General features: G+C 34.2%; 1 protein-coding gene across 50 annotated transcripts; it reads left to right on the top strand.

The window, feature by feature from the left end:
- Positions 1-16: 16 nt before the first annotated feature.
- LOC129573774 (patronin) lies at positions 17-26,950 on the top strand. 50 transcript variants are annotated; one of them, XM_055454745.1, is made up of 29 exons: positions 27-243; positions 1,622-1,928; positions 4,998-5,117; positions 5,188-5,379; positions 5,457-5,545; positions 5,628-5,760; positions 5,847-5,965; positions 6,506-6,637; positions 6,703-6,809; positions 8,850-9,002; positions 12,505-12,582; positions 12,715-12,831; positions 13,013-13,075; positions 13,203-13,661; positions 13,868-14,040; positions 14,425-14,520; positions 14,856-14,951; positions 15,096-15,440; positions 15,526-15,723; positions 15,789-16,298; positions 16,388-16,577; positions 16,663-16,955; positions 17,018-17,465; positions 19,666-19,740; positions 20,134-20,205; positions 21,104-21,205; positions 25,298-25,492; positions 26,209-26,491; positions 26,563-26,950. In XM_055454745.1, the coding sequence occupies exons 2-29, from the start codon at positions 1,890-1,892 to the stop codon at positions 26,705-26,707; spliced, it is 5,022 nt and encodes a 1,673-aa protein (XP_055310720.1). In that variant the 5' UTR covers positions 27-243; positions 1,622-1,889; the 3' UTR covers positions 26,708-26,950. The 50 variants fall into 50 exon arrangements, with proteins under 50 accessions (XP_055310763.1, XP_055310730.1, XP_055310724.1 ...); XM_055454744.1 differs by having other exon boundaries at positions 15,024-15,440; XM_055454755.1 differs by lacking the exon at positions 8,850-9,002 and having other exon boundaries at positions 24-243.

The following is a 26,950-nucleotide window of genomic DNA, read 5'->3' as shown; positions in this document are numbered from 1 at the left end:
GAAACGTTACAGGGAATCCACACACACAATAATGCGCTAAAATGACTTTAGTTTTTTTTCACTATTTTTTACTAGCTGCTGCTCTCACTCGACAAAAAGAAATGAAATAAATTGTGCTAATTACTATGCTACCAAAGTGAAGAAAAATACAACTAAAAGATTAGAAAGTAAAAAAAATGGCAAAAATATAAACATTTGTTTATTTGTTTAAAAAAAGTGGGCACAAAATGTCTATCGGTACAAGTAAAGTGTCACTTGAAGATTCTTTTTTTCCCCATTTGTTGAAGTGTTAAAGAGTTCATAGTTTCTCGTATATATTTCCAATTTGAACTGTTATCCGAAAGAAGTAAAAAATTATCTGAACTGTGAACAATAGAGTGTTTATGAGTTTTTCCTGAGTCCCTTGACCGTGAATACAAAGTTGGATTTGGCAGCCTCGATAATATTCATTTTTTGCGAACCTTTGACGCAGTTTTTAGCTTATGAAGAAGAAATCGCCACTCACCAAAGAGTATTAGTACCACAACATAGAAGAGATAAAAATAGTTGCTTGAATTATTGCGTTTTCTAGACGAATACAAGTCGATATTTCATCGTTGAGTTTCCACGAAATAATGCAATTAAAATAAAAAGGGCTAATATAAGGGCTTGCATAATTATTAATAGTCACTGAAAAACCGAAGTGATTTTGATGAAGAAAACTAATTACATCAACCATTGCAAATTGCATTGTATCATCTAACATTGAGAAGAAAAACTCGTCCATCGTGGCCCATTTATTTCGGTTGAATGTATGTTTCTTTAAAACAAAACATCATATAGTTCATTCGGATTGTTTTCCTCCATTGTGATTTAATTCATTCCTGGGTGGTTTAGTACCAGCATGAATTCGCCATTGACAATGCTCCGTTGATTGTTGATGTCATTCTTAATGTTTTCCATGATTTTGTGCACGAATAAATGTATAACAGAGCGAATGATGACACAAAGACGCTGGACAAGCGAGAGCATAGATTTTTGAGTGTATGTAAGTGACAGATACAACAGGCGCGTAGGATTGAATATTATGGAATTTTGAATCCGGATTTTTGGGGCCATATGATTCAAATAGCAATTTAAACTTATCGAAAACAACATTTATTGCAAAAAATTCAAAATTGTTTGTGCAATGAAATGGAAAAAAAACTCCTCAAAAATCTAAAATTGACTGATTAAATAAAAACTTGACAAATAACAACTATCTATAAACAGTTAGCTCATTTATATTTGCGTGTATGTATTGCGTGTTTTTTTTTCTTTTCTGAATGACAAGCCCAATGAAATCATCAATGTGTCGTGTACGTTCAAATCGATAATATAAAACAATTGATTTTTCCCAAAACAAAATAATCAGATGACTTATCAATAAAAATAAAATGTCAGTGGTGACACATATATTTAAATTTGTCGAATTTTTACATTTGCTGATTTTTTTTCTTTCAAATATTCTCTCAGCATTAAATCAAAATCAAATTTTGTTATTAGTCGTGCAAGAGATGTTTATGGTATTTGTCAAATGTATATTTGTATGTATCTGTATGTTCTCTTTCAGAGATACAACTTTTGATCGTTTTTTTTCCAGCCAAACGCTGTTTACAATGGAAAGAATCGGCTCCACGTAATTTCGTACAGAAAAACCTATGTGGTGTTCATACCTAAAATTGAATCATAAAAAGAAAATGGTGTGTAAATCTCAAAAAGAAAAGATATAGAAGAAAAGTGTATGTGTGAATAACTATGTGTGTGTGTGAATGTTAAGTCGAAAAAAGATAATAACAATAGAAAATTATACACACAAGAAACGAAGTTGAAAACTTTTATAAACTTTGTGATCTATTAATATAAATGATATGGATAAAATGGATTCTGACACATCGGATGTACGACAGGTATGTAATTATTTGTAAATAAATAAATACTTTTTTATTGAGAATTATGAGCGTTAATTTAACCAAAGTTTTCTTTGACCATCTGCGAACAAAACGCGTTCGTTTTGACATATGCGATTTTTATGCAACATTCTCTTTGATTTGCCACCAACAAACAAGATTTGTCTACGTTCACCATGTTTTGATCAAAACCATGGGATCAAACATAATGACATGTTAAAAGATTGTTCGTATTTTATGTTGATCGAATGTACACGAGGTATGTTCGTGTATTAAGCTTGAAGTTATAGTTGCTTAAATTGAACGGATGCAAAAATCATATTTTCTGAAGAGTATAAGCATTGCACACATCTGCATTCCCTTTGTAAGCATAGTACATTGCCATACGTCTAATAATAATAATAACAATAATAATGATAATAATAATGTTGGTAATAACAAATGCCCACGTTCACAGTTTTTTTTACATGTTTCGTCGAATCTTGTGGCTTGAAGTGTTTTTTTTTGCTTTGGCAAGATGTTCACCGTTCGGTTGTCTAAGATTTTTCTAAGTTTTATGAAGTAGCAATGTGTGCGCCTGAATCAGCAAGACTTATTTCTCTGAATGAAAATATTGAATAATAGTTGGTTATGCGGACTATTCTTCCAACTGAATTTTTCTCTTTTTGAAAAAAAAATCCAGATACCACAATATTTTAAATCAGATATGCTGTGTATTTATAGGAAAAAATTGGTGCTGTTTGTTGGAGCGGCGATATGAATATAAACAAGAGCAAGAAATTTCTTCACGATTGCATTTTTTTATCAATATCTCTTTACCCTTATAGAAATAATGATATTTAACAACATTCAAAATCAATGACGTGAACATATTGAATTTTCTTCGAATCAAAATCCATACGGACGTTTTGTGTAGCTTTTTTTACATTCCATCAATGTAGGTCTGGCTTGTTTTTGTGATATGTTTATTCTGTTCGTAATGTGAAACATATTCAGACTAAACGCACTACCAATGACCAATTAACACAACGAAGACTTTTCCTTTAAAATTTTAAAAATTTTTAAAATTTCATTCATTACACAGCAAAGTAAGAGATTGCTAAGAATCCTATTATATTACACATGTGTTTTATTCCTCGCCTGTACGTTGCATAATCTAATCAAAATATGGATTTATCCATAACAACTCTAAAACATTTTGTGAACGCCTATTGTCGCACGATTAGGTCATCCATTCGTTTATTTTTGTGTTCGTGTCGTAGTTAATTTACACTAAAAAAGGAGAGAATACAAAAAATACTTCACTGCCAGTGAATTGACCACTTTTGTTTGATATCATTGCCAAAAATCACAGATCACCTGTTTTAAAACTGAGAAATATATGTATGGAATGTAGGTGAACACGCAATAAAGCTCATGATGAAAAGAATTTAGCGCTGCTACATCTGATTCACTTGTCATAATTATATTTATCAGATCAATTCGAACCCTAGTTCAAATCCAGACGTTTAACATTTACAAAATTTACCACTTGAAACGCTCTCTTACTCTTATTTCATAACATTTTAATTCATTCTCTTACTCAATTCCAAGTGTTGGGCTATCATTTCATATCTTCTTCATTTGTGTATATATCTAAATGTTCAGTTCCAAGCTGTAATTAATTACTGCTATTTAAAAAGAGTATGATAGATAATATGCATCTTATAGAGCTCACCGTCTGCCTGCAATTTTAATATTTTCGCTTTTTACATCTACATACATGTATGCTAATTACTTTAGCAGAAATTCAATCAAGTAATTTTACTTCAATTAAAATATTTTTCCAACTCCGAATTGCTACTTCTATTCCGTGCAAGAAGAATTAGAAAAAGAACTGCAACATACACCTTTATTACTGTATATGTGGAAAAGTTTTAATATTGCATTTAAGATCGTTTATAATAATATTTCGATGTACAGCAAATTTGATTCCCTCACAAATAAAGCACCAATTCAGTTCGAAGTGATCAGTTTCTAGTCATATGTAAACATATGTAGCAGACTCAATTTAATTTACGTCTGAATATTGTGAATTTTGCTTTGAAACCCATTCTATTACGGCGATGCGTTGGCTGTATTTGGCTGTATGAAGCTCTAATATTGAATATTTTCGATGTTGTTGTTTCACACAGCGATTGAATTCTCTTTAGTCTTATGGTCAACATAACATACAAACGCTTTGGCATTTGCTTTAGTATGATTTTGAATTCACTTTAAAAAAACCTCGAAACGCCTACGATATGTATATCAACCGATTATTATCTGCATTGAACAGAGGTCGCAAGCGGGCCGAAAAATTGGCCGGAAGGGTCAGCCCGAATCCCGACCGAGCCCAAAAAGTTCGGACTCGGGACTGGCGGTCTTCGGCGGGACTACGATGGGATGGGCTCTCGTTGCGACCTCTGGTATTGAAGTAGCATTAAGACATGAACATATAAGCGCCGCTGACATCACGACTATGCAAATATTTGTCTCACACCTTGTGCAAGAGAAGACAAAACAAATTGCGCGATGGTCTTTGAAACATCTAATACAACAAAGTGCGCTGTAAATGGAAAATATTCAGCAATGAATGCTCTATACGGTATAGTTTGGAAGTATAAGTAAATGCTTTCGTCATAAGGTTTACTCAAATGTTGGAAATGATATTTGTCAGATAAACGTCATTCATGATTCAAGTCAGTGATCTTCCGATAGGGACAAAAGCAATGCAAACTGAACTCTGAACGGTCTAGGATTTGCTAAATTTATTACCATTGCGCTCCACTGTGTTGCATCTAATAATTTTATTTGAATTCAATTGTTTTATGTGAAAAATTTATAAAGAAAGTGTGCACTTTGTTTATTAATAGCTTACGAATGTAGTTAATTTTCAATTAGTTTTAATCCAGGAGAGGATCTGAAATCGAAGAATGATTGCAATTCACACTAATTTACATTACATATTTCTTGTTTGCAATTTTTTCATGCTCACCATCATAACATTGGTTTTTGTCCCATTATGTAATCTTCGTTGATCGGGAAAAGGCGCGACAACGAGCCTCCGTCAAATGGATTTTATCTAAAGCATTCAATAATCGCGTGCCAGAGAATCAACGCGAACCATTCTACCGAGATCATGAAGGACAAGATCATCTGAAGCCACAAGTAAATATTTCAAGAGGAAGCATTTTAGCAGCATGTTTAATTTTATTTCTCGAAATTTTACGATTTTCAGATTGTAGTTAATTTGGGAAATGCTTCGATTTACTGCCAAACATTGTCGAATTTGTATTCGGATCCTAACTACCAAAGTTTAAATCACTGGTCAATACTGCAAACATTGACTCGCAAAGGAATTTTAATAGCTGAAAATCCAGATATGCCGTTAACCGAGACTGTTCTAATACAAACAAATCCAATACGAATTGTAAGCGTACAGTGCTTGTTGCTCATTTGTGTATAAAACACAATCATTGATTAGTGTCATGTTTTTTTCTACAACAGAATGCCCACATGTCTGTGATAGAAGCACTTATGATATTGTATGCTAAAGAAGTGGCTAGTTGTGAACGTATTTCAGCGGCTATAAACAGGTATGTTTTCTGTTCAATTAATATTATTGGCTAGAGTTCCAAAATTGATGTACTGAACTTCTTTCCCATTCACTATGCATAGAATAACCGGAGGATCGTTGCCGAAGGAGGGACAGAATCATGAAACGGCGCTACTTTGTTGGCTTTCACATGTGTGTGCGGCTCTAAAACGACGTATCGATAAAGAAATTGAAAATGGCGCAACTGATGAAAACGTAATTTTTTTCTTGGCTATAGCGTAACATATTTTTTTTTCAACTTTGTTTATCGTATTATTTTCCTTTGTTTGGATCGAATATAGGGGGTACGCCTACAATCTCCAGACATACCACCTGTACACGATTACATCGATCTATGTGATGGCGTTTGTTTAGCTTATTTAATTTCATATTATTGCCCAAATATTGTACCATGGACAAGGTGTGTTTTTTGAATTAGTTGAATTTTATATATTTGACTATCATTCTAAATGATTTTATCAATTTATATGCACATTGCACAAACCAGGAGTACAATTTATGAGATCTTTTTCTATAACTAATACGGAAAAAGCTTTGAGCAAAAATGAATCCAATAAAGTTGCGAGCAAAAGTGACACAGCTCAGCCAGCATTGAGTGGAAAAAACGTTTTCTTGTGTTTTTCTCTGGAAAGCGATAGCCACTAGGTGTCTTCAGCATATTCGTAGTTCTTTTCATGCTGAAGACACCTAATCATTATATACTTCTAGAAACGAGAAAAATGCAGAAAAACTTCTTTTCCACTGAATTCTGAGGTGTGTCACTTTCGCTCGTAACTTTATTATAACTTAAATAACGAATTGCTCAAAGTTAATTTTTTGTAACTGTCATAGAAAAAGGGTGTATAAGTTGGACTCTTGCCAATTATCCTAATAAAACAAAAAGTTACTAACGTATTTTATAATCTGTAAATTGATATATTGAATTTCTTCTTTATTCAAGTGTGCGATTGAATTATATGCCAACGGTTGAGGATTCCATTTCCAATATTCTGCTAGTTAGTAATTTTTCACAGAAACATTTGCCATATTCCGTATTTCATATGACACCGCAGGACGTTACGTATATGCGAGGGTAAGTGTACTAACGCATTTATTAGCAACTGAAAATTATACCCAGTACATTTTTACTTTCTACAGATCTATGAAGCAAAATCTAGTTGTTCTTTTAGCCGACCTATTCAATTTATTCGAAATTCACCCAGCCAAATGTGTCGCATATCCTGGCATGGATCAACAAATTTCAAGTAAGCTTTACTATGTTTAATTTATTGAATCGATCACAATTTAGAATTACACAGAAATTGGTAATACTGTGCAACAAATTTGAAAAAAAGTCAGAAGACCAATACTTGGCATGGTAGAGGTTTTAATACTACCATAGCTGAGTAAAACACCAACTATTGGGTGTACTCATTGATTTCCGCCGACCCCTGCATGATGTACAAAAGATACATATATTCGATTTTTTGACAATCTTAGCTATTGTATGTTAAAGAGCACGTCAAAATCTATAAAAATTGGCCCACAATACTGGGCAGAGGTTAAAATAATCAAAGTTTTTTTTCTTCTTCAAACTTTTTATATTTTGAACTTGGCTCCTTGTCACTATAGGGGGCGCTGCAAGTGCATCACTGAAAAATGCATATTTCACTTTTAGGGGTTGGAGGGGGGACAGGTGGGGTGAAAGAAGTGTTTAAAGTGTTAGAATTAATCGTTCCTAACAATAATCAATCGGTATCTACCGATTATTGACAGCAGAACCACAAAAATTTGAACACATCAAATTTCACAGAACACATCAAATATTTCTTAGGAAGACCTCGGATGGGATCGGCTTGATCAATCTGCGTACTCCAGACCTTGTTCCGTCTGACTTCCACTGGTTTCATACGATTTAAAATCACTTAAGTGGAGAACGGTTCACTTCTTTTCGAAAAAGTCAAATGGGTCGATCCTTTCATAGGGACAAAAGTACCCTTATTTTTTCAAGATCTTATCTGTAAATTGCCTGAAATATAGGCAAAGGATGTCACTTCCGATGGACTATAATCTTATTAGTTATACTTTCATTCAAGGTCGTAGCGTGAATGAAAAGACAGGGGGGGCTCAGCCTTATTTTTCAAATAAGAATCGCCAAAACTTCAGGGTGCTCAGAAAATTCCAGGGGGGCTCAGCCCCTTGCGCCCCTATGGACGCTACGGCCCTGCTTTCATTTTATTATGAAATAAATGTATTTTTGCACACAAAAAACGGCGGAAATTAATAAGTACACCCAATAGATTTTGAAAGTTTAGTAGCGGTTTCAGGGGAATTTTCAAAGTTGACCTCCTCAGATTATTTTATTTTTATTTGTTTATAATGGTAAAAAAAACAGGATAAATCCCAATTACATTTTTCACCTAGTGGTTTGATCATGATTTATGTTGATTGATGATGATTTATTACGAAAAAAATAAATAAATAAATAAATAAAAATTAAATTAAATACTATTTTCTTGTATAGAAAGAAGGAAAAGAATTTAGTAAAACAAAATCATCAATCATCAATTATAATCAATCAAATCTGCCAATCTCGGTACTGAAAATTAGACAGATTGAAGCTATATTAACCATCTGATGGTCATTGTATTTTTTCGTAAAGTTTGCAATGTTATTCCGAAATATAGCCAAATAAAAAAGTTTCATGATTTGATTGAAAAAAAATCACAGACCATTGGCTACCGTATTCAAAGAACGGAGTTTGATAGAATCTGGGGTGTATCATAAGTCACTATTGAATCAAAATATGGACACCGCAAGAGATGCATTGCAATATGTGGGGGCCTACAGCCAGAATAAGATTGAACGAACCTGCATGTCGGACTGGACAGAAAAAAAAATGATTGAAATCTGACAGCGAATTCTGAAAGTCTGTTGATTATGAAAAAATATCCAAAAATATTAACACTATTATGTTGTTTGGACACTCTTCGAGTGACACACCCTGTGTATAAATAACAATTATTTTATTGTGGTATCTTAAATTGGGACTTAAATGTTTATTAAATATGCCCAGCTAACACTGTTTTGCAAAATTTATTTTATAAAATAACTATTTTCATATTTGAGGTGATACATTCACGTATACATTTCTAAAAATATGTGGCTAAAAAGATATTGAATCACTTTTTATGACTAGTTTGCTAATTTTCTGCAAAATGCTTTTTGGTATGATTTTATTTTAACATACATACGAAAAAAATTAAATCATCAATATATTCTCTGTGGTGCACGACAAATCATAGAATCGGACAGCAATGACACGGTAAATGAACATGGAATTCAGCAACGTCGGGGCCTAACATTGGGTCATTATTCAGTGACACCAATACCAGATCTTAGGCCAGGTTTGGATTCGCCAACTAGCTCAGCCGCAAGCAATAAACCGCCATTTCAAGGTCTATATTAACAAGAACATCGCAAATTTTAACAATCATTCAAAACATTCTCTCATTAAAGTTTATTTTATGTTATTTTTTTTACAAAAATATATCACATTATATTTCTTAAGAATTTTGCGTCCAGATTAAGTTGGCTAAAATCATGAAAAACATTTTTGAAAAGCGAAAAGAGTCGAAAATATTCGGAATTTAATAGTTTCCACGATGAATTGCATCTCATAAAAAAAGAAACGACGTTTAATCGTCCAAAATCTGGTCAAGTAATCATACAAATTCATCGTGAAAATCGATACAACCTGATTTGAAACAATTTGGAATTTTTTATTTTCTAGCGCTGCCATATGGCAACGACCCTTTGGAAGTAAATAAAAACTGAACCAGGTACATATCATAGGAAATAGACACGTTTTACATGCTCGAAAAATGCCGATATGTACATCACATTATCAAATCGACCGAAAGATATTTTAGAACGGCACTCAACTTTGTGGATACAAAAATGACAAAACGCACACAACAATTCGAACACAAAAGTGACGAATCGCACACAAAAATGACAATTTCCATTCAAAAATGACGAAGTGGACACGAAAGAGACAGAATGCCACGAAAATGATATTTTGAACATGATCAAAAAATTATATTATACTTAAACTTATGTTTGAATGTGTTACCCGTGAAATGTCTTTACAATGGAATAATAAAGAATGAAATGGTTTCAAACAGATGATACCATTACAATGATCACACGGTGGACAGCAAGAGGATATACCACTAGCGACATTTTGTCGGAGGGATAGTAATGCCTTGTATGTTGGTATAAACTTGAACTTTGCTGTCAAACCTGTACAATGTATTTTTCAACACATAACTATGCGTGCAACAAGGTGTTGCCGATGGTATATTGCTTTTGCTTCCACCGTGTGACAGTGATACCGATGCAGAGCTTAGAACCGCACAAGTGGTTCAAATTTCTATTTGAAGACTACGAAAAAAAGCAACAACAGAACATACATTCTTAGACCCAAAAATAACAATTCGGACACAGATTGTAGTTCATCACTCACATGCGCTCGTGCCGGCCTTATGCTCTGATAAAAGTAGAGAACTTTATCAATGTATCTCTCTCTCTCTATCTTTTTTATACTTTTATTTGTTTCCGAACTGTTGTGTGCGTTTTGTCATTTTTGTGTCCAAAAACATTTATGCCATTTCAAAACTATGACATCATGAAATTGCGAGATTTTAAAAAGTGGCGATTTTTTTTCGTCAAAAATGGGCAAACCAGAATTTTGCTTTAATTTTCACAATTTGAATTTCTGGAAATAGCTACAATTTCTTTGGCGGAGAATTTTTGGGGCAAATGGAACATTCAATTTTGTGAAGAAAATAATTTTCATGGTTTTTTGAGTCGGTAGTTTTGATAACAACAACAACAACAACCCAACATAAATTCCGAAAATACAGTTTTGTTCCATACAATTAAATACAAAACCTCCTTTAAAATTTACGAATCGCCAAGAAAATTGAAAAAAAAAATCAACAAAATCGACAACAAATCGAAATAAAATGTAACAAAACAATCAATAAAACTAACATTACATCCAATGAAATTGCCAGATTGGGAAAATAATTTGGATAGGAAAATGACACTTTTTGCAATAAATTTGACAACAGCAAGCACTAAATAAATAAATTTACGTCAAATTTATTGCAAAAAATTACAATTTTATACAGGGTTTGAATTTTCCCATCCGCTTGATAGAGCCTCTATAGATTGAATCGAAAGAGTTTTTCAAAAGAGACTCTTTCAAAAGAATCTTTGCAAAAAAATTCTATATTATGTTAAAAATTACGGCGTTTTCGGGTTATTATCAATCAATAATTTATATATCTCGACGTAAGAAAATGATTACCAACTTGTCGGGCAGTCAAGCCAAAACCTGGCATCTGGGCGCTTTTCTTAAAAATATCATGTGATCGTTATTGTTTTTCGACTTTGAAATAATTCGGTTTTACACATGTGTGAAGCATTTTGGCTAGCCACGGTTTTTGTATTCGAATTTCCTAGTGTCATTGAAGTATCTTTTTTTTTATTTTGAAAACTATAGTAGTAATAAATTGCTTGTTGTGTAGAAAATTTGGTTGCTACATCCACTCAATATATCGATGGGTGAGTAGAGTATTTTGGATTAATTTTGTATTGAAGAAAAATGGAAGTATGTACTCAATACTCGATATCAGTTACTTGTTGTTGCCTTATACTACTATATAAGGAAATAATGCGAGAAAAACAATTGACTCTTCTGTCGATCTCACCCATTGACATAATGTATTAGGGGGGTAATCGATTTTGAAAATCCAATGATATCAAAAATGGACCGTGCGAGATCATGGGGAGGGATGAAAATTTTGTTCTGTTACTTTTCTGCAGGGCTTAAGAATCGCACATTCAGTTCACAGTACAACTCATTTCAATGTGGACCACAGCGCTCGTGTGCGATGGTCTTCTCTTAATAACTGAGTTGTGTGCGCAGCGCACACCGCGCACTTTCTTCTCCTTTGCTGTGCGCGGATCTTCGTTCGGCCGAAAAAAATAAGAAGAAGAAGTAGTAGTAGTAGTAGTAGTAGTAGTAGTAGGTTCAACATAGTCGAAATACAGACACGAATATGTTTTTTTTTATTCTGCGTGTCTGCTATGAGTCTGCAAAACAAAATTTTCATCTCTCCCCATAATCTATCGATCCCGCAAGCTCCATTTTCGATACCATTGGATTTTCAAAATCGATCACCCCTAATATGCATGCTATTAATAATTACTCCAGTGCACTTGCTCTTATTCTTCAGTTGTTTGCATGGAGTCTGTTTAAAAATATGGAACTATGTATCAATTGCATCCAATTCATCGTTTCAATTACCAAAAATTTATGTAATTTTCAAAATTTCAACGATTCGATTATCCAATTTTAATAAATTGTGAATTGCGCTACAAAAAATTGAACTAAAATTATTATATAGTAATCGTAGTTTCTCCATCTAGAGTTTCATTTAAAATAATAATTTATTCACTATCGCATTTTGCTTTAAATCACTCAGAAATTCGATTGTATTTTTCAAATGTTCCTAAAATACTTCATTTTCTAGATGTCATAATGACATTATCGTTATCATCGATTGCTCTTTGTTTTTTAACTATGCTCACACTCAATATTATAGCGACATCTATTATTAAAATAGCTTGTAGTAAACGCATTCATAGCATTTCACTGTAGTTGCGATGTTACCAATTAAATTCCCCTGTGGTATGTAGTTAACAAGTGTCAAACATGAATGTGTCAGTACTACAAGGGAACTTAATAGGAAACATCGCAACTACAGGGAAATGCTATAAGTGCATTTACTACAAGCTATTTTAATAATAGATGTCGCTATAATATTGAGTGTGCTTGCAATAAAATATGCTTTTTTCTATTTCCATTTCTTCTATTGTACCAATTAGTGGACCGTTCAGTATCAGCAACAGCTGTGAGGCGGGTAACGCCACCACGTGAAGATCAGAATACAGGTGTTGATGGAGGTGAGTATCGCTTCATACTACAAAATCCTGCTTTTTACTTTTTTACAAAAGACGCTTAATTCAAAAGTGTTGATTTTAAATTTCCTCTTTACGTCTGTTTTTCTCTTTTTATAATATTATATGCACATGCAGGCTTTGTAGTACATCGCGGACGCACAATTCCAACACTGGCCTCAATGCAAGAACCACTTCCAGCTGCTCGTTCGAGACAATCTAAAGAGCGTGCAGACTCGAGGACAGAAGAACGAGGTAAAAAAGGATTGAAAAAAGCGATTGATAAAAAATTAGAGGATTTTCACTATTATTTCGTTATGTTTTGCTATCATTTTTCGATTGATCGCGGTGTTGTTCTAGCTTCAACCTTCATTTTTATTTTGTATTTTATTTTTGGTATACCTTTTTCGTTTGTTGAATGCACCATTTTTTGTAGGCGATAGTATTGCCGCTGGTCGTCCTAGTAACTGGGAAGAAACTAGAAGACCAAGTTTTGCAGGTCTGTATATAACCCAGCGTTTCAAGTAGCTTACATTTCTGAATATCACCGCATAACCATTAATTCGAAGTTTTTTAATTTATGATTATAATATATGTAGTTAATCAATCAATCGATATATCTATAGGTCGCCGTTCTCGTCGAAATTCGGTTAGTGATGATTCACAGTTGACCATAGAGAATTTTGGTGGATCACAAGATCAACTGAATATGATAGGTCGGTCGTTCGAGCGTGAAAAGTCCATGACAAATGTTGTAATTGAACCAGCAGTACCTGTTCGTTCCTCAATGGCGGATGCTCGGGGCTCTATACTATTCGATTACGATGATACATTAAATTCTGAAAAGCAGGACCATGAAACTGAGAAACAACCACCGATTCCAATGCGACGTAAAAGCCAAACCACTGACCCACATTCCAAAGACATAATTGATGGCGATATTACAATGTCACAGCAATCAGGAAATATCAATATGGATTTGGATGATGGAGCGCAGCCAGTTCGAAAAACTTCTTTTGCGACACTACCAAACACGACCACTTGGCAACAGCAATCAGTGAATTATCAGAAAATCGATCATTCAGGTTAGTTCTTTCAACTCGGTTGGCAACAGTTGCTCTGATTTTGTGCCAGCTAGAGTCTTCTAGGAAATGTTTGCTGTTTTGGAATTGTTTCGATTTTGGAAAACTTAGATAAATGAAATTTTAATAGCCGTTTTCGCTGTGACTATTTCAAGCACATCGTGGATTATCAACTAATCAACTCATAAAATTCTTCATCTCGTTTCTAGCCGAGGATGATGGTGCGAGTGCTGGTGTAGATGTTTTCAAATTATCAACAGTGCGCATGCAACTTGAAGAAAAGCGTCGTCAAATTGAGCAAGAAAAACGTAAAATGGAGGCAACCATGAATCAACAACAGCAAAAGGTTGGAAAGGCAGCATTTCTCCAAGCAATAAACAAGGTTATTGTTGTGTCATTTTACAATTTGTTAGAACGATGTCAACAGTTTCCACAGTTTGAGTTATTTGTGATGAAAATGTTTGATTTGTTAGTTTGATTTTCTATTTTAGAGTTTCAACTCCATTTTTCCTCCATCGTTTGATCAGCTCTTGCGAATGTTTTCAAGCACGTAGAACATTGAATTTGATTTAGTTTAAAACTAGGAATCTTTTCTGTTAATCTATCAAAATTATATCACTGAATAACTTGAAATTTGATACATTATCATAATATTTAATTTGTTTTCAATTCAAAAAGATTTAATTAATTGGAAAGGTAACATTTAAGATTTCAATTACTTCGTTTCAATTAATCTTTCACGTTGATTTACGGCCTTGTTTCACAGGACAAAAATAATTTACTCAAAAATTATAAGGATAATAGTTTAGTGGATAGTATCAAGGATGGTGATAGTCAAGCAGAAAATCTATATAGTTCACAGGTATCGATTATATTCGCAGATTCATTTGCTTCACTAAATTTTGACATCATACCATGCTTCGCAAAATGTTATAGCTTTATTTTGTACTTTATATCATATTGCATGAACATCAATACGACAGAAGTCATCTAGCATTCGCTTGTAACATTGATTTTTTGTTGTTCATTAGGAAGTCCTTTTTGCAAATATTGGTTTCAAGCAACAACAAAATTGGTTTCTATTATTTATCAGAAATTCGCTTATGATTTTTATGGGAACGCTTGTCTTACATAAGATAGCTCAATGTAACTAATATATATTAATGAATTGATACATATTTTATTTTGGAATAAAAGGATTCGACTGACCTTAATACGATAGAATCGAAGTGGGCACACGTTGAATCAAAACAAACCCCAGATCTGGACCAAATGAGTATTGACCAATATCAAGTGAGTACTTGAATAAGTAATACTTAGTTAGTTATTGAAAGTATTCTAATGTTTTCTCTGTATGATATGCAGAAGAGTATTGATCAAAAGAATACGAGCCTCCAGGATTTGAATGAAGATATAAATCGCTTGGCGAATTTGCAGGTTCATATGCAGGCGAAACATGCCAAGGCGCAACAAATCATGCAAGCGCAACAAATCGCGAACATGCTGTTTGGATCCCAGCAGCATATATCTGGTGCAACATCAAATCATCGAAGTCCAATATCACAATCAAATTTCGGATCATCGCCACATATATCGCATCCGCATTCGCCGCAGCAGCCAATTCACTACAACAATGTACGTCCAATTAGTCGAGATTCACATCAGTTCATCAATGAGCAAGGTCAATATGTGACTCCAGTGTCAAACAATCATCAGTCATATTCCTCATATGTAGACAATGAAAATGGAAGCGGTGGCTTGTACCAATATGAATCCCATCAGGTATATACCATTTTACAATCAATTCAATCAATTCAATTTTAATAGGCTTTTTACTCGCTGTGAATTTATTTATTACTTATTTTAGCAACAGTCCATTAACCCTTATCATACGTATCGAGTTGATCAATACCATAATAATCATTCGGTGCAAACACAACCACGTATTCAACAGCCGCAATCGAACCAATTTTACTTACATGAAAATACTCCACCACAGCCGGCAGCGAGAAGAACGTGGGCTCAGCCAGCGGCAGCCTTGAATACAGAAATACCTCAAAATCAGGTAGCCAATGATTTAAATTGAAATTTATTACGATTTATTACATATGTTTGATGTCTGTTGTATAGCAACCGCCACCGCTGCCGCAAATACAGCCATTAGACGTAAATGCTTGGTCACAGAATTCGCCAAAAATAGACACACATACGTGGAAGTCATCGAGTCATTCTATTGTCAAGAATCCTGGTTTTATGCTACATCAAAATAAGATTGGAATGCCTCAACATCAATTCGATCAATTCTATTCGTCCCCAGTCAGTTCAACTGGATCAGATTCAAAGGGGGTACATCATAACACCAATGGCAAAAATGAGTATCGAGATGATCGTGTATCGATTTCTTCACAATCCGTTGATGATATGGCACCGCAAAGCATTTCATTCATCGGGGATGAAGACTCGGTCGACTTGATTACGGAACATCCACCACCACCAAGGACGAAACACTTATTAGGTCGACCAAACGTTATTCAGCACGAACAGGATTTAGATTTAGGGAAATTAAATATATCTAGTGGTAAATTGACGTATCGCATACCATCACCAACCCGACCATCATTAAATATGAACAGTTTCCAAGTAAGATTTTATCTGCATGATTTGTGCAAATATATCAATACTATTTCACACAAACCGATTATCGCCCATAATCGCTTTCGTGATTTCAGAAGCCTAACGAGGATATTAACAACGAACAAAAGGGTTTTTATATATCATTTGATAACTCACAACCGAAGCGGCCAAAACCACCGCTGCGCACAAAACGTTCACCTAAGAAAGATCGTAGCTTAGACGCAACAGACAAGCAAGAACAGATCACTCAATTGGAACAAGAATTGAATAAAGAACGCCCACAAGGTAAATATATTAACAATTGGAATTTGTATAAGTATCAAACATGAATGTAGTGAATAATCAATTCTCATCGGTATATGTTGGATAGTGAACAAAAGACAGAACAGTTTTTCGAGCTTTGAAAATAAAGTTCGTGGTTCATATCACGATCAAGCATTCGAGAGAAACGAGTCAAACGGTATTGCTGTCGATTCAGAACCGACTATCACTCGAAAGCACGTAAGTGACAGTCAAATGTCGTCTATTTTGGATCGTCGACATTTAGAAGATGTAACAAATCATCAGCAAGAACCTCAGCAACAAACAACATCCCCTCAGAATCGGTCACATGATGCGAATAAAACACTTATTATAGATGATGCTCTCGTCAAACTGGATCCCGTAAGATTTTATTTAGGTTATTTAAGTAGAAAATAAATAATCGATGTCAATGAAAAATGTAGGAATCGGTCGATGAAATGGAACGAAAAAAAGAAAAGATCATGCTCTTATCACTGCAAAGGCGCCAACAGCAAGAAGAAGCGAAGGCGCGCAAGGAAATTGAAGCGATGCAACGACGTGAACGAGAGCGTGAAAAGGAAGACGAACGTATACGGAAACGTGAAGAACAAGCTGCACGTCGGGCTACTATTCTTGAGCAACATAAACTAAAAAAAGCAATTGAAGAAGCCGAACAAAAGGGGATCACTCTCGATCGTAATGAATTGCAATCGTTAAAACAACATGCAATGCTCAGTCAAACATCAAGTGGTGCAGCAGCAAAAATGCGACCACAAAAAGTCATTCGTCCACGTCCTAAGACCATTCATGTCGAAACGGGATCAGTTGATTTAAGTGAAGCATCTAGTTTATCCAGTCGCAACAAAAAAGGGTCGAATTCGAATTTAACAGGTACGACTTTGTTTAAAAACGTATAACGCGTGAATAACTTGCGCAACATTAATTAATATCGGTAGAAATAGTTACGTTTTATGTGTTTTTCTTAATTATTACTTATCAGTGGCAAACTGTTTTTATTTATGACTTCGGAGCAGAGAATCGATTCGTTTGAAATTATTATCATTCCACTCGGCTATATTTTATTTTGATTTTAATTTTCCTATTTATTGGTTGCAAATTCGAAAATGTTCGTATCATTCGTTTCAGTTCTCAGCCCCTAGGCCACAGATATTATCTTAAATACTTCCAGCATGTTCTTGTTTCCAATATTCTTCATGAGAATGGCTCCTTTTGCAACTAATTGTTTGAATTCAATGCACTTTCATAGAAGGCCATAGAAATAAAACAGAGAGTGTATTTTTGCTGCTGAGCAGGCCTGAGTTTGCGAACTCTGGCGCCTAAAGCATCATTTTTACGCACTCACGATTGAAATGTTCATTGCTAGCTAAGATCCATCTTACAAGTAAACCGCCCCAACTGACACTCATCGATTTTAAAATTGAATATACAGATCGATAGGGAATGAAATAAAAATAATTTTGAGAAAAAGGCAGCGGCCCCTTTTGGGGCATAGTGCCTGTGTGCAAATATTGTAACTGAGCAGTCGGTTCACTCAAATCTTGGTCAAAAAACTTGATATCATTTGGGACAAAGTGATTTTCTTAGAACAGAAACATAAATTCAATCTACTAAAGTCAACTGAAGTTAAGGTCAGTCAGTCAGTCATTTTTTTTCTCACACGGGTGGGGATAGACCCACACCTTTTGCCAAATTTCATCTGATCCAAAAATGATGTATGGCAAAGTTGTTCAGAATGGCAAGGAGAATATTTTGGGTAGCCGCCCTTCCCTTCCACCCCTCCTGGGGGTTTGGGGATTCCCTGTCCAGGGATTACATTTTTTTAAACCTGAAACTCGAAAATTCGGATTCTCCATACCCAAATTAGTGGGAATATGTATTTTCTCAACGGCCCCCCGCATCCAGTCTCCCAGATATTGAACTGGCAGAAATCGCTCCCCATCGGGGGTCAAATATTACAGAGTCAGTTTTTCACCCTTTAGAGTTGAAATTTTGCATACAAAAGTATGACCAACTATAGCTAATTTTGTTTGCACTATCTATTTTACCCATGGGTCATCCCTCCGAGCTCCCCTTCCGTGGGTTCCCATTCAAATTTATTGAAAAAAACTAATTTTTTTCTGTATATCGGGTCAAAAAACCCTTAACCCTCCAAACAAATTACATTTTTGGAATCCTCCATCAAAAAAATCATCCTATATGCCCTAAGTCAAGGCCGGAGCGCTTGGGGATGCGATTTCTCAACATTCTGGCCTTGAATTAGGACATAAGGGATTATTTTTTTGATGGGAAGTGTTCTGAACCTAAAGGTAATGTACTAAATTGTACTAAAATACAAAAAAAATGTTTCTGGTGCATTTTCAGTGGTTCCTTATGATTCTAAGAGGCAGTACATCGTTTTAAATGGTACTAAAATGTACAAAAATGAATTAAACGACAGAAATCTAGCAAACTGTATTGATCAGAACAGAATAAAAGTTGCGTTGGAAATATAAACGTAGAGAGGAGCTCCTAGTGCATAGAACCAATGACGTACATTTTTAGTACTGGCGTTGCAAAGCTCTTGGCATATACTTTGCCCCAGAGACCATTTCTTAGTTTCATGCACAAAAGTAAAAAAAAAATAACAGTAAATAAAAAATTCGCGAATTGCACCACTGAAATGACATGTAGGGACCCTTAGCTACTCATAATATACAGAAAACATCAATAATTTTGCATTTTTCCAAGTTGTCTCTAAAGTGAAGTTACGCCTGCTAAGCAGTAAAAATACACTCTCTGAAATGAAAAAAGCTGGACAGAGTTCCAGTCTGCTTGGATTCATCAGCCTTAAAGAAAGATAAGGGCAATAATCAGACGATCAGGCCTGAGAGTTTACATAGCTTGATTCTATGGTTTTCCTTCTATGAAAATGTACCGATCCAAAAGGAAATGAAGAACAAAAGAATGAAAAAAGAGCCATCCAAACGCTCCGTTGTACAAACTTATTTTGAATTTGTGTTTTTTTCTTTTTTTTTATATGTGGTTTTATATTGCCAATTTTATTAAAAACCTCAAAATGCGAATATGGTAGGTATTGGTCAATTAAGTTCTAATTCTATGCGGAGAGATTACTATCGTGGATCACAAGACTCCTTGGCCGTACGAGGTAAGTTCCATCTGTTAATTTTTCAGTTCACGGTTTTAGTTCATTTTAATTTTTATATAGTGCAGCGCCGTAGCCAGGCCGGCGCAATGGGTGCATTGCACCCTCCAAAAATTTCAAAGGTGCAACAAAATCGGGTGCAAAATCGGGTTTCAAAGGTGCAACAAAAGAAAAATTTTGATTTTGCACCCTCCAATTTTTTTTTCTGGCTACGGCGCTGATATAGTGTGTGTATGTGTGTGTAACCAATTGTGCATGTTTGAACTTTATATTATGTCAAATCGTCAAAAAAATTAAGCAATCGATTGAAGGACACATCTTTTGATAATTATCCAAAATAATTGGGGAAAAATGTACAACTAATCCTAAACCTAATCACGCTTTTACCTTACACAGAATCGCCAGATGAATATCATAGCACTAGTTCAACACCCATTGGTCGTCGTGGGTCTTATAAAACATCAAGAGGTTGGTGACGGGTTTCTTTTATATCTGCCAAAAAATCTAAAAATTCGAAATTATTTATGTCAAGAAAGAAACTAATTGGTTGGGTGGCGGTCATAATATCCCGATAAAGAACATCTGTTCTTCCGGGATGTTATGACCACCATCCAAATTTCTATTGGTTTAAAATAGTAGAAACTGATGTAAATAAATTCGATTTCCCAGCTTCTTTAGTTTAGTCAAGACATAACGGGCTAACTGATTTTGGCGTGAAAACCATTTAAAAGTAATATCTCTAAAAAAGCATTCATCAATTTTTATTTTATTTCAAGTTAATTTTGGTTTGAAAAATTAAGTCTCGGCTTTTCCGCGCAGCCATTATTTTATTATTCATATAGATTGCCTTAAACACTCACTTTCATTCCCAGATACTATTCACACATTCATCATCACTGTATCAGTTTAACACATTTGCACGATCCAAAATAATGCACATTAAAAACAATTCAATTTTAATCAAACAAGGAATATTATTGTTTCGTAGAGTAAAAACTGAAAATTTATCCATTTTTCATCAATCATGGTATATATCGAGCAGATTTCTGAAACTCAGTTAGAATTTCTCTGTAATTATTAATTGCTTCAACCTATGAAAAATGGAACATAAATTGAAATTGTTATTCTAAGGTGAAAGGATTTTTAATGGGGCTATTGAATATGGAGCAAATGTTATAATTTCATTGTGTGTTATGAATGATGTAGTAGCAAAGTTGAAGGTAATGAATTTTATTTGAGAGTGAATGCGCAAGAACATCGCAGCGTCACAATATGTACATTCAAACAATCAAACTAGATGAACAAATTGTGTCCTTTAGTTCAATCTCTAGTGCATAAAAAAAACAAATCAACCAATATTTTGCAGAACCAGCCGAACGTGGCCGAACCATGTCGAGAATATCAGTCGCTAAGGGAAGCAACTTAAATTTCAGGGGTCGAAAATCCAATTCGCTTATGAATTTATGCGGTAAGGCTGCCCCAAAGTTAATTTTGAAAATAATATTTAAAATGCAACAAATTTCCCTATTTCAATATTTGGAATGTTGTATTACCGAGATCTTTCATTCAATTTATTTTGTTTTAATTTAATCTCAAATGTTGTTGAGTATACCTTGGGATATACAGGGTGATTCATAATTCCATGCTAATCTCTCTACGACAGATTCCTTGGCCCATGAGGAGTAAAAATGTGTATGGACACTTTTCCGAATTCGGCCTCTATACCAAAGATTTGGCCGCCGGCGCATTTTTGGCCGCGCCGCCGTGCTTCTACGCCAAAAGCCATTGTGAGCCCATTTTTGGACATAAATGCATGATTTTTAGCTCATTGGAAAGATATTGATGCCCACTAGATCCTTCAATCCAAAAACGGTGAAAATGTTTGACTAAGGGGTTAAAATTAACCCATACCGGAAAGTATGGAAAAATGGTGAAAATAGTGAATTATTTCAAAATAATGCGTTATTAAGGTATCGTTTTTTCATCATAGATTGAAAGATCGTAAAATTTTAGGCCGGTATGCCCATTTTCAGAAACCGATTTTGCCGTTAACCCAAGAAAACTGCGACCCAAAAGTGTCATTAGTACCCATTTTTCGAAGTTTCCCAAATACCGGGACATAACTCAGAAACTGTGGGAGAGTTCGGTTTACTATCTGTAAGGAAATTGTAGAGGGCGTCAAAAGCAACAAATGTGGTTTGTTTACTTTATGAATTTTACCTGTAGATGGCGCTCGAAATCAAAATTTCTAATTTAGTAATTTTTACTAAAGTAACGGTATTTTTCGAACACATCAGCCATACTTGTTGTTTTTGTCGCCCTCGACAACTTTCCTGAAGATAGCGAATCGATATCTTCCATAGTTTCTGGGTTATACCCCGGTATCTAAGAACCTTCGAAAAATGGGTACTAATGACACCTTTGGGTCGCAGTTTTCTTGGGTTAACGGCAAAATCGGTTTCTGAAAATGAGCATACCGGCCTGAAATTTTACGATCTTTCAATCTATGATGAAAAAACGATACCTTAATAACGCATTATTTTGAAATAATTCACTATTTTCACCATTTTTCCATACTTTCCGGTATGGGTTAATTTTAACCCCTTAGTCAAACATTTTCACCGTTTTTGGATTGGAGGATCTAGTGGGCCTCAATATCTTTCCAATGAGCTAAAAATCATGCATTTATGTCCAAAAATGGGCTCACAATGGCTTTTGGCGTAGAAGCACGGCGGCGCGGCCAAAAATGCGCCGGCGGCCAAATCTTTGGTATAGAGGCCGAACTCGGAAAAGTGTCCATACACATTTTTACTCCTCATGAGCCAAGGAATCTGTCGTAGAGAGATTAGCATGGAATTATGAATCACCCTGTATTTCTCTTGGATCCTTTAGTTTTCTATTTTCTTCTATGGGTTTCTTAATCTGACAGACAATTAAAACCCGTTCGAATTCAAAAGAATGGTAGAGATAATGACGTTCAAGAAATAATTATGCATTATAATGCAATACTTGAAGATTGGAGTAAACGTGTCATTGTACTATTTTTAACTTTGAACGTTTTCAATTTATATTCTTCTTTGGCTTTTTAAAAAAATAACAGTGGTGTGAGATAGCTTTATTTCATTTTTCTCATTCGTTATGACTATTTATTCAGACCAAAACTAGCTAACAATTCCATTTCTTTTATTACCTTGTCTGTTGATCAGCGATTTTCGGTCAATTCATTTCCTCTTTCAGTGTGTGTAAAAGTGGTTTTTCTTATTCAAAAGACTACAATTTTTATTTGAATGAATCAATCCAAAGGCCTCACGCATTATAATTAGGATTTTTGTGAAGAGACTAATAACCGGTTATGCATACTTTACTTGCACTTGTTTTATTCTACAACTCAAATCACATTTATATCGGCTTTAAACAGATACCAAAGTGAAATTGTCAACAGAACATATTTTTGAAGTAGTCAAAATTTAAACATAAATCATTTTTTCAAAGAATAAAAATTCTGCCAAATCGTTTCGTTATAAACCATATTTCAATTCAAAAAGCTCGTTAACCCTCCAGTGCATCAATTTTCCATAGGGCTGGGAGTACTGGTATTTAATCAATGCCTGCTAGCCGGACGCTAATTTTTGATACTTGAACAAACGAACTCCTATATCGATCACCGTGTATAGTTTTTACTGCTAGCAGGCATTGACTTGGCTCATTTTTGGCCATAGATAATTAAAAAAATATTCATAATCCTGGATTCTTAACGGTTCAGTCAGGAAATGCGATTGACATAATCTTGCGATCTTGTCGAAAATATATCTAATTTTGAAAGGAAATAATTTATTTTGTCAAATTTTCGCTTTTGCGCACATTCTTGTTTATAACACGACAACCGCTTGATGTAGACGGATAGTGCAAAAGACAAAATTATAGAGGACACCTTTAAGAATAAAAATGCTTTTTAAAGCTATGTGATCCGACGTACGGTTTACGTTATACATGCGTTCAAATTTTGCCCGTCTAAAGGCGGTTGTATGCACTATTAACCCTCTAACAACAAAAATATACAAATTCACCTGTTTTTTTTTTAAATATTTCTTTTGATTTTGAAAAGGGAAAATGATCAGATTTATATGGATATACTCAGTTTTACAATGCATATATTGTTTGTTTTGTAATGTGTCTTTGGTATTTATTTTTTGTCATTATATTAACAACGTTTTCCAAATCAAACGACCATTCATTCTCTCGATTTCTGTTGTTAACAGGCTTTTCACCGCCTGATCAACATTTATATCGGGCGCGTTAAAATATGTTTGGTTTGAAGACAGTGAATTAAACCATTGATTTAAGATCATAAATCGGCATGATTATGAATAACAAAGGGTGTTTTGATATTTTGAATGAAAATACTAATTAAATTCAATTATTAAAAAAAATTAAACCAACAAACATTCTTTGAATATACAGTTAAAATGATTCCAACAGAGAATTTTTTTGAAAGAATAACAATATAATCGTTTCAAAAAAGATTCATTTATAATATACGATGATGGGTGGATAAATTTTTCGTGATTTAAAGCTTATAGTTGTTCGTTTTGATATCACTGTTTTTACTTGAAACAAAATGCTATCGAAGAAAAACAACTTATTATCATGCAATTCAAAATCATGTGTACATTGTACAATAAAAACAACATTTTGTTTCTCTTTGCAATGCGAATACTTTGGATTTCATTTTGATAATTGTTAATAAGTTGTTTTTATTCAATAGCATTCAAATGTACCATAGCTCAGTAGCTCACCAATTACCTAGATTTCAGGTAACCCAGTACGTTTGCTACAGGAATCTCAGTTGTGTAGTAATCACGTTCATTCGCCCAAAAGACATGAAATTTATTGAAATTATTACAGTAAATGTTTCATAAAATATATTTGGCGTAATACTAATGCGTTCGGCTGTCAAACCACTGTGTTGAGAGAAGTGAAAACTGAACAAATAGGTGAACATCCCAATCTCATCAATTGAATCTCGTATAAAATATATGTCAAACGTGCTACAGTTTTGTTGAAATAAATTCGTCAATAATGTTAGAATAATTTTATTACAGTTTTAATTTTAACGTATCACATCAATTATATGGCTATAACTAAATTGCTTAAGCGTAAAACATTATACACATTTCATTTCCACAATTCATATCCACATACATAAAGAAGTGACACATGCTTGCTTATTTTTTTTCTATCAGCACGGAAAATACTATAAAATTATTAAAATTAAGAAAATCAAATAGGTATATAAGTAGTGCATTATGATCATTTAGTAGTATCCTCGTGGTACAACTTACTACTCTAGAATAGGCAATTGATTTGGTCTATGATGATATTATCAGTGAACGAATATAATTATATCTTTCTCTATCTCTCTATCTATCCTTTTTTTGTCTCGGTCTATCACCTTTTTATTGTCGTGTCATTCACTTTCATTATTTCTGAGATTGATCGTTGCACAATTGATATGTGACTAAAAATCTTGTAATGTTTTGCCGTGCATTTTGTGACGTAGATACAGATTCTGGTTTGGGCCGTGCAACTCCGCCTAGACGTGCACCATCACCAGGCATGGGACAATCCAATCGTCATTTACCATCACCATCTGGCCCTGGCTCACTGCCGCCTGGTTTTATGAATAAACGTCGTGTATTTGATGACGGTTCTAGTGATATTTCATCGACTCCTAGTTCAATGCTGGAATATTCTGGTTTGTAGTCCAAGAACAACACACACACAAAAATATCACACGTACAAATTCAGAACAAATAAACAGAATTTCGAATGGGATAGTTTTGAGCGTTGAGATAACCATTTTAACGGGATACAAATGCAATAAAAATGAGTTGCATACGCATATATGTATCAACCTCCTTTATCCTTTTCCATTTAGCTACCTTCAGAAAAGGAAATCCTTGCCCCCTCAAAATATATCGTGAGAGTCTACACGAGAAGATTTTATTGTATTTACCATAATAATTGGAGTCATCGACAGCTTGCATGTGAACGATCACTAACAATTCATCTATTTTGCAAATCGTTTCTCAAAATCTTAAGTTTAATTTAGCCGAGTGTCAGAATCGTCATTTACATTATTTACAATAAGAAAACGGAAATCAAATTCTTTCATATTAACACGCACATGACATGCACACACCACAGATAGGAGAGTGTTGACATTACTTGTATGACTTAAAGTCATTGACTTTTAATTGCTTTTTAATAGAAGAAACACTACTTCTTAATTTAAAATATTCATCTGACACAAATCACTCATACCGGAATGCAAGCATCGCGATTCATCCCAATAACTGCGCGACAGATTTGACCTTAACTTGAAATATTGAAATAATATCCTGAGTTTTGTAAAACTAATGAAAAATGCGAAAATAAAAATAACATGTTACAATTTTCTTTCCACTATAGGTCCCAAATTATATAAACAGCCCACAACAAAGTCAAATCGCGGCATAATATTAAATGCTGTTGAATATTGTGTTTTCCCTGGAGTTGTCAACCGTGAGGCTAAGCAAAAAGTCCTCGATAAAATCAATCGGAGTGATGCAAAACATTTCCTTATATTATTCCGTGATGCCGGTTGCCAATTTCGTGCTCTGTACAGCTACTGGCCTGAAAATGAATCTGTATTGAAGCTTTACGGTACTGGTCCAAGTCAAGTAGATGAGTTCATGTTCGATAAATTTTTCAAGTAAGTCGTTTTTATTGCCGAATACATTTAGACACCAAATTTACATTAATAAATGAATGATTGTGTTACAGATACAATTCCGGTGGAAAATGTTTTTCACAAATTCATACGAAACATTTGACGGTAACAATCGATGCCTTCACAATTCATAATTCGCTTTGGCAGGGTAAAAAAGTCCAAATGCCATCAAAGAAGGATATGGCACTTGTCATTTAGGAATGTAAAGTGGAAGTGAATAGCAGCAAAAGTGACTTTTGACAAAAGTAACAAGACTAGGGAACTACTGAATACTAATCTGTTCATGACTAATAGGAAAAAAGAAATTCAAAATGAAAATGAAAAGTAAAGAAAAAAAAACAGAACAAAAACATTGTCTAAAATGTGGAGAAAACAATCGATTTGTTCCAAATATCATCATTTATTGTTTTAACATCTGAATAAGAACTTCAAGAATTTCCA

The sequence above is a fragment of the Sitodiplosis mosellana genome, unplaced genomic scaffold, assembly GCF_009176505.1.
Source record: "Sitodiplosis mosellana isolate CC-2019 unplaced genomic scaffold, AAFC_SMos_1.0 Smas_scaffold_6102, whole genome shotgun sequence".
In the NCBI taxonomy this organism is placed as follows: domain Eukaryota; kingdom Metazoa; phylum Arthropoda; class Insecta; order Diptera; family Cecidomyiidae; genus Sitodiplosis; species Sitodiplosis mosellana.
The sequence above is the reverse complement of the archived record's forward strand: the minus strand, read 5'-3'. Positions and strand labels throughout refer to the sequence as shown.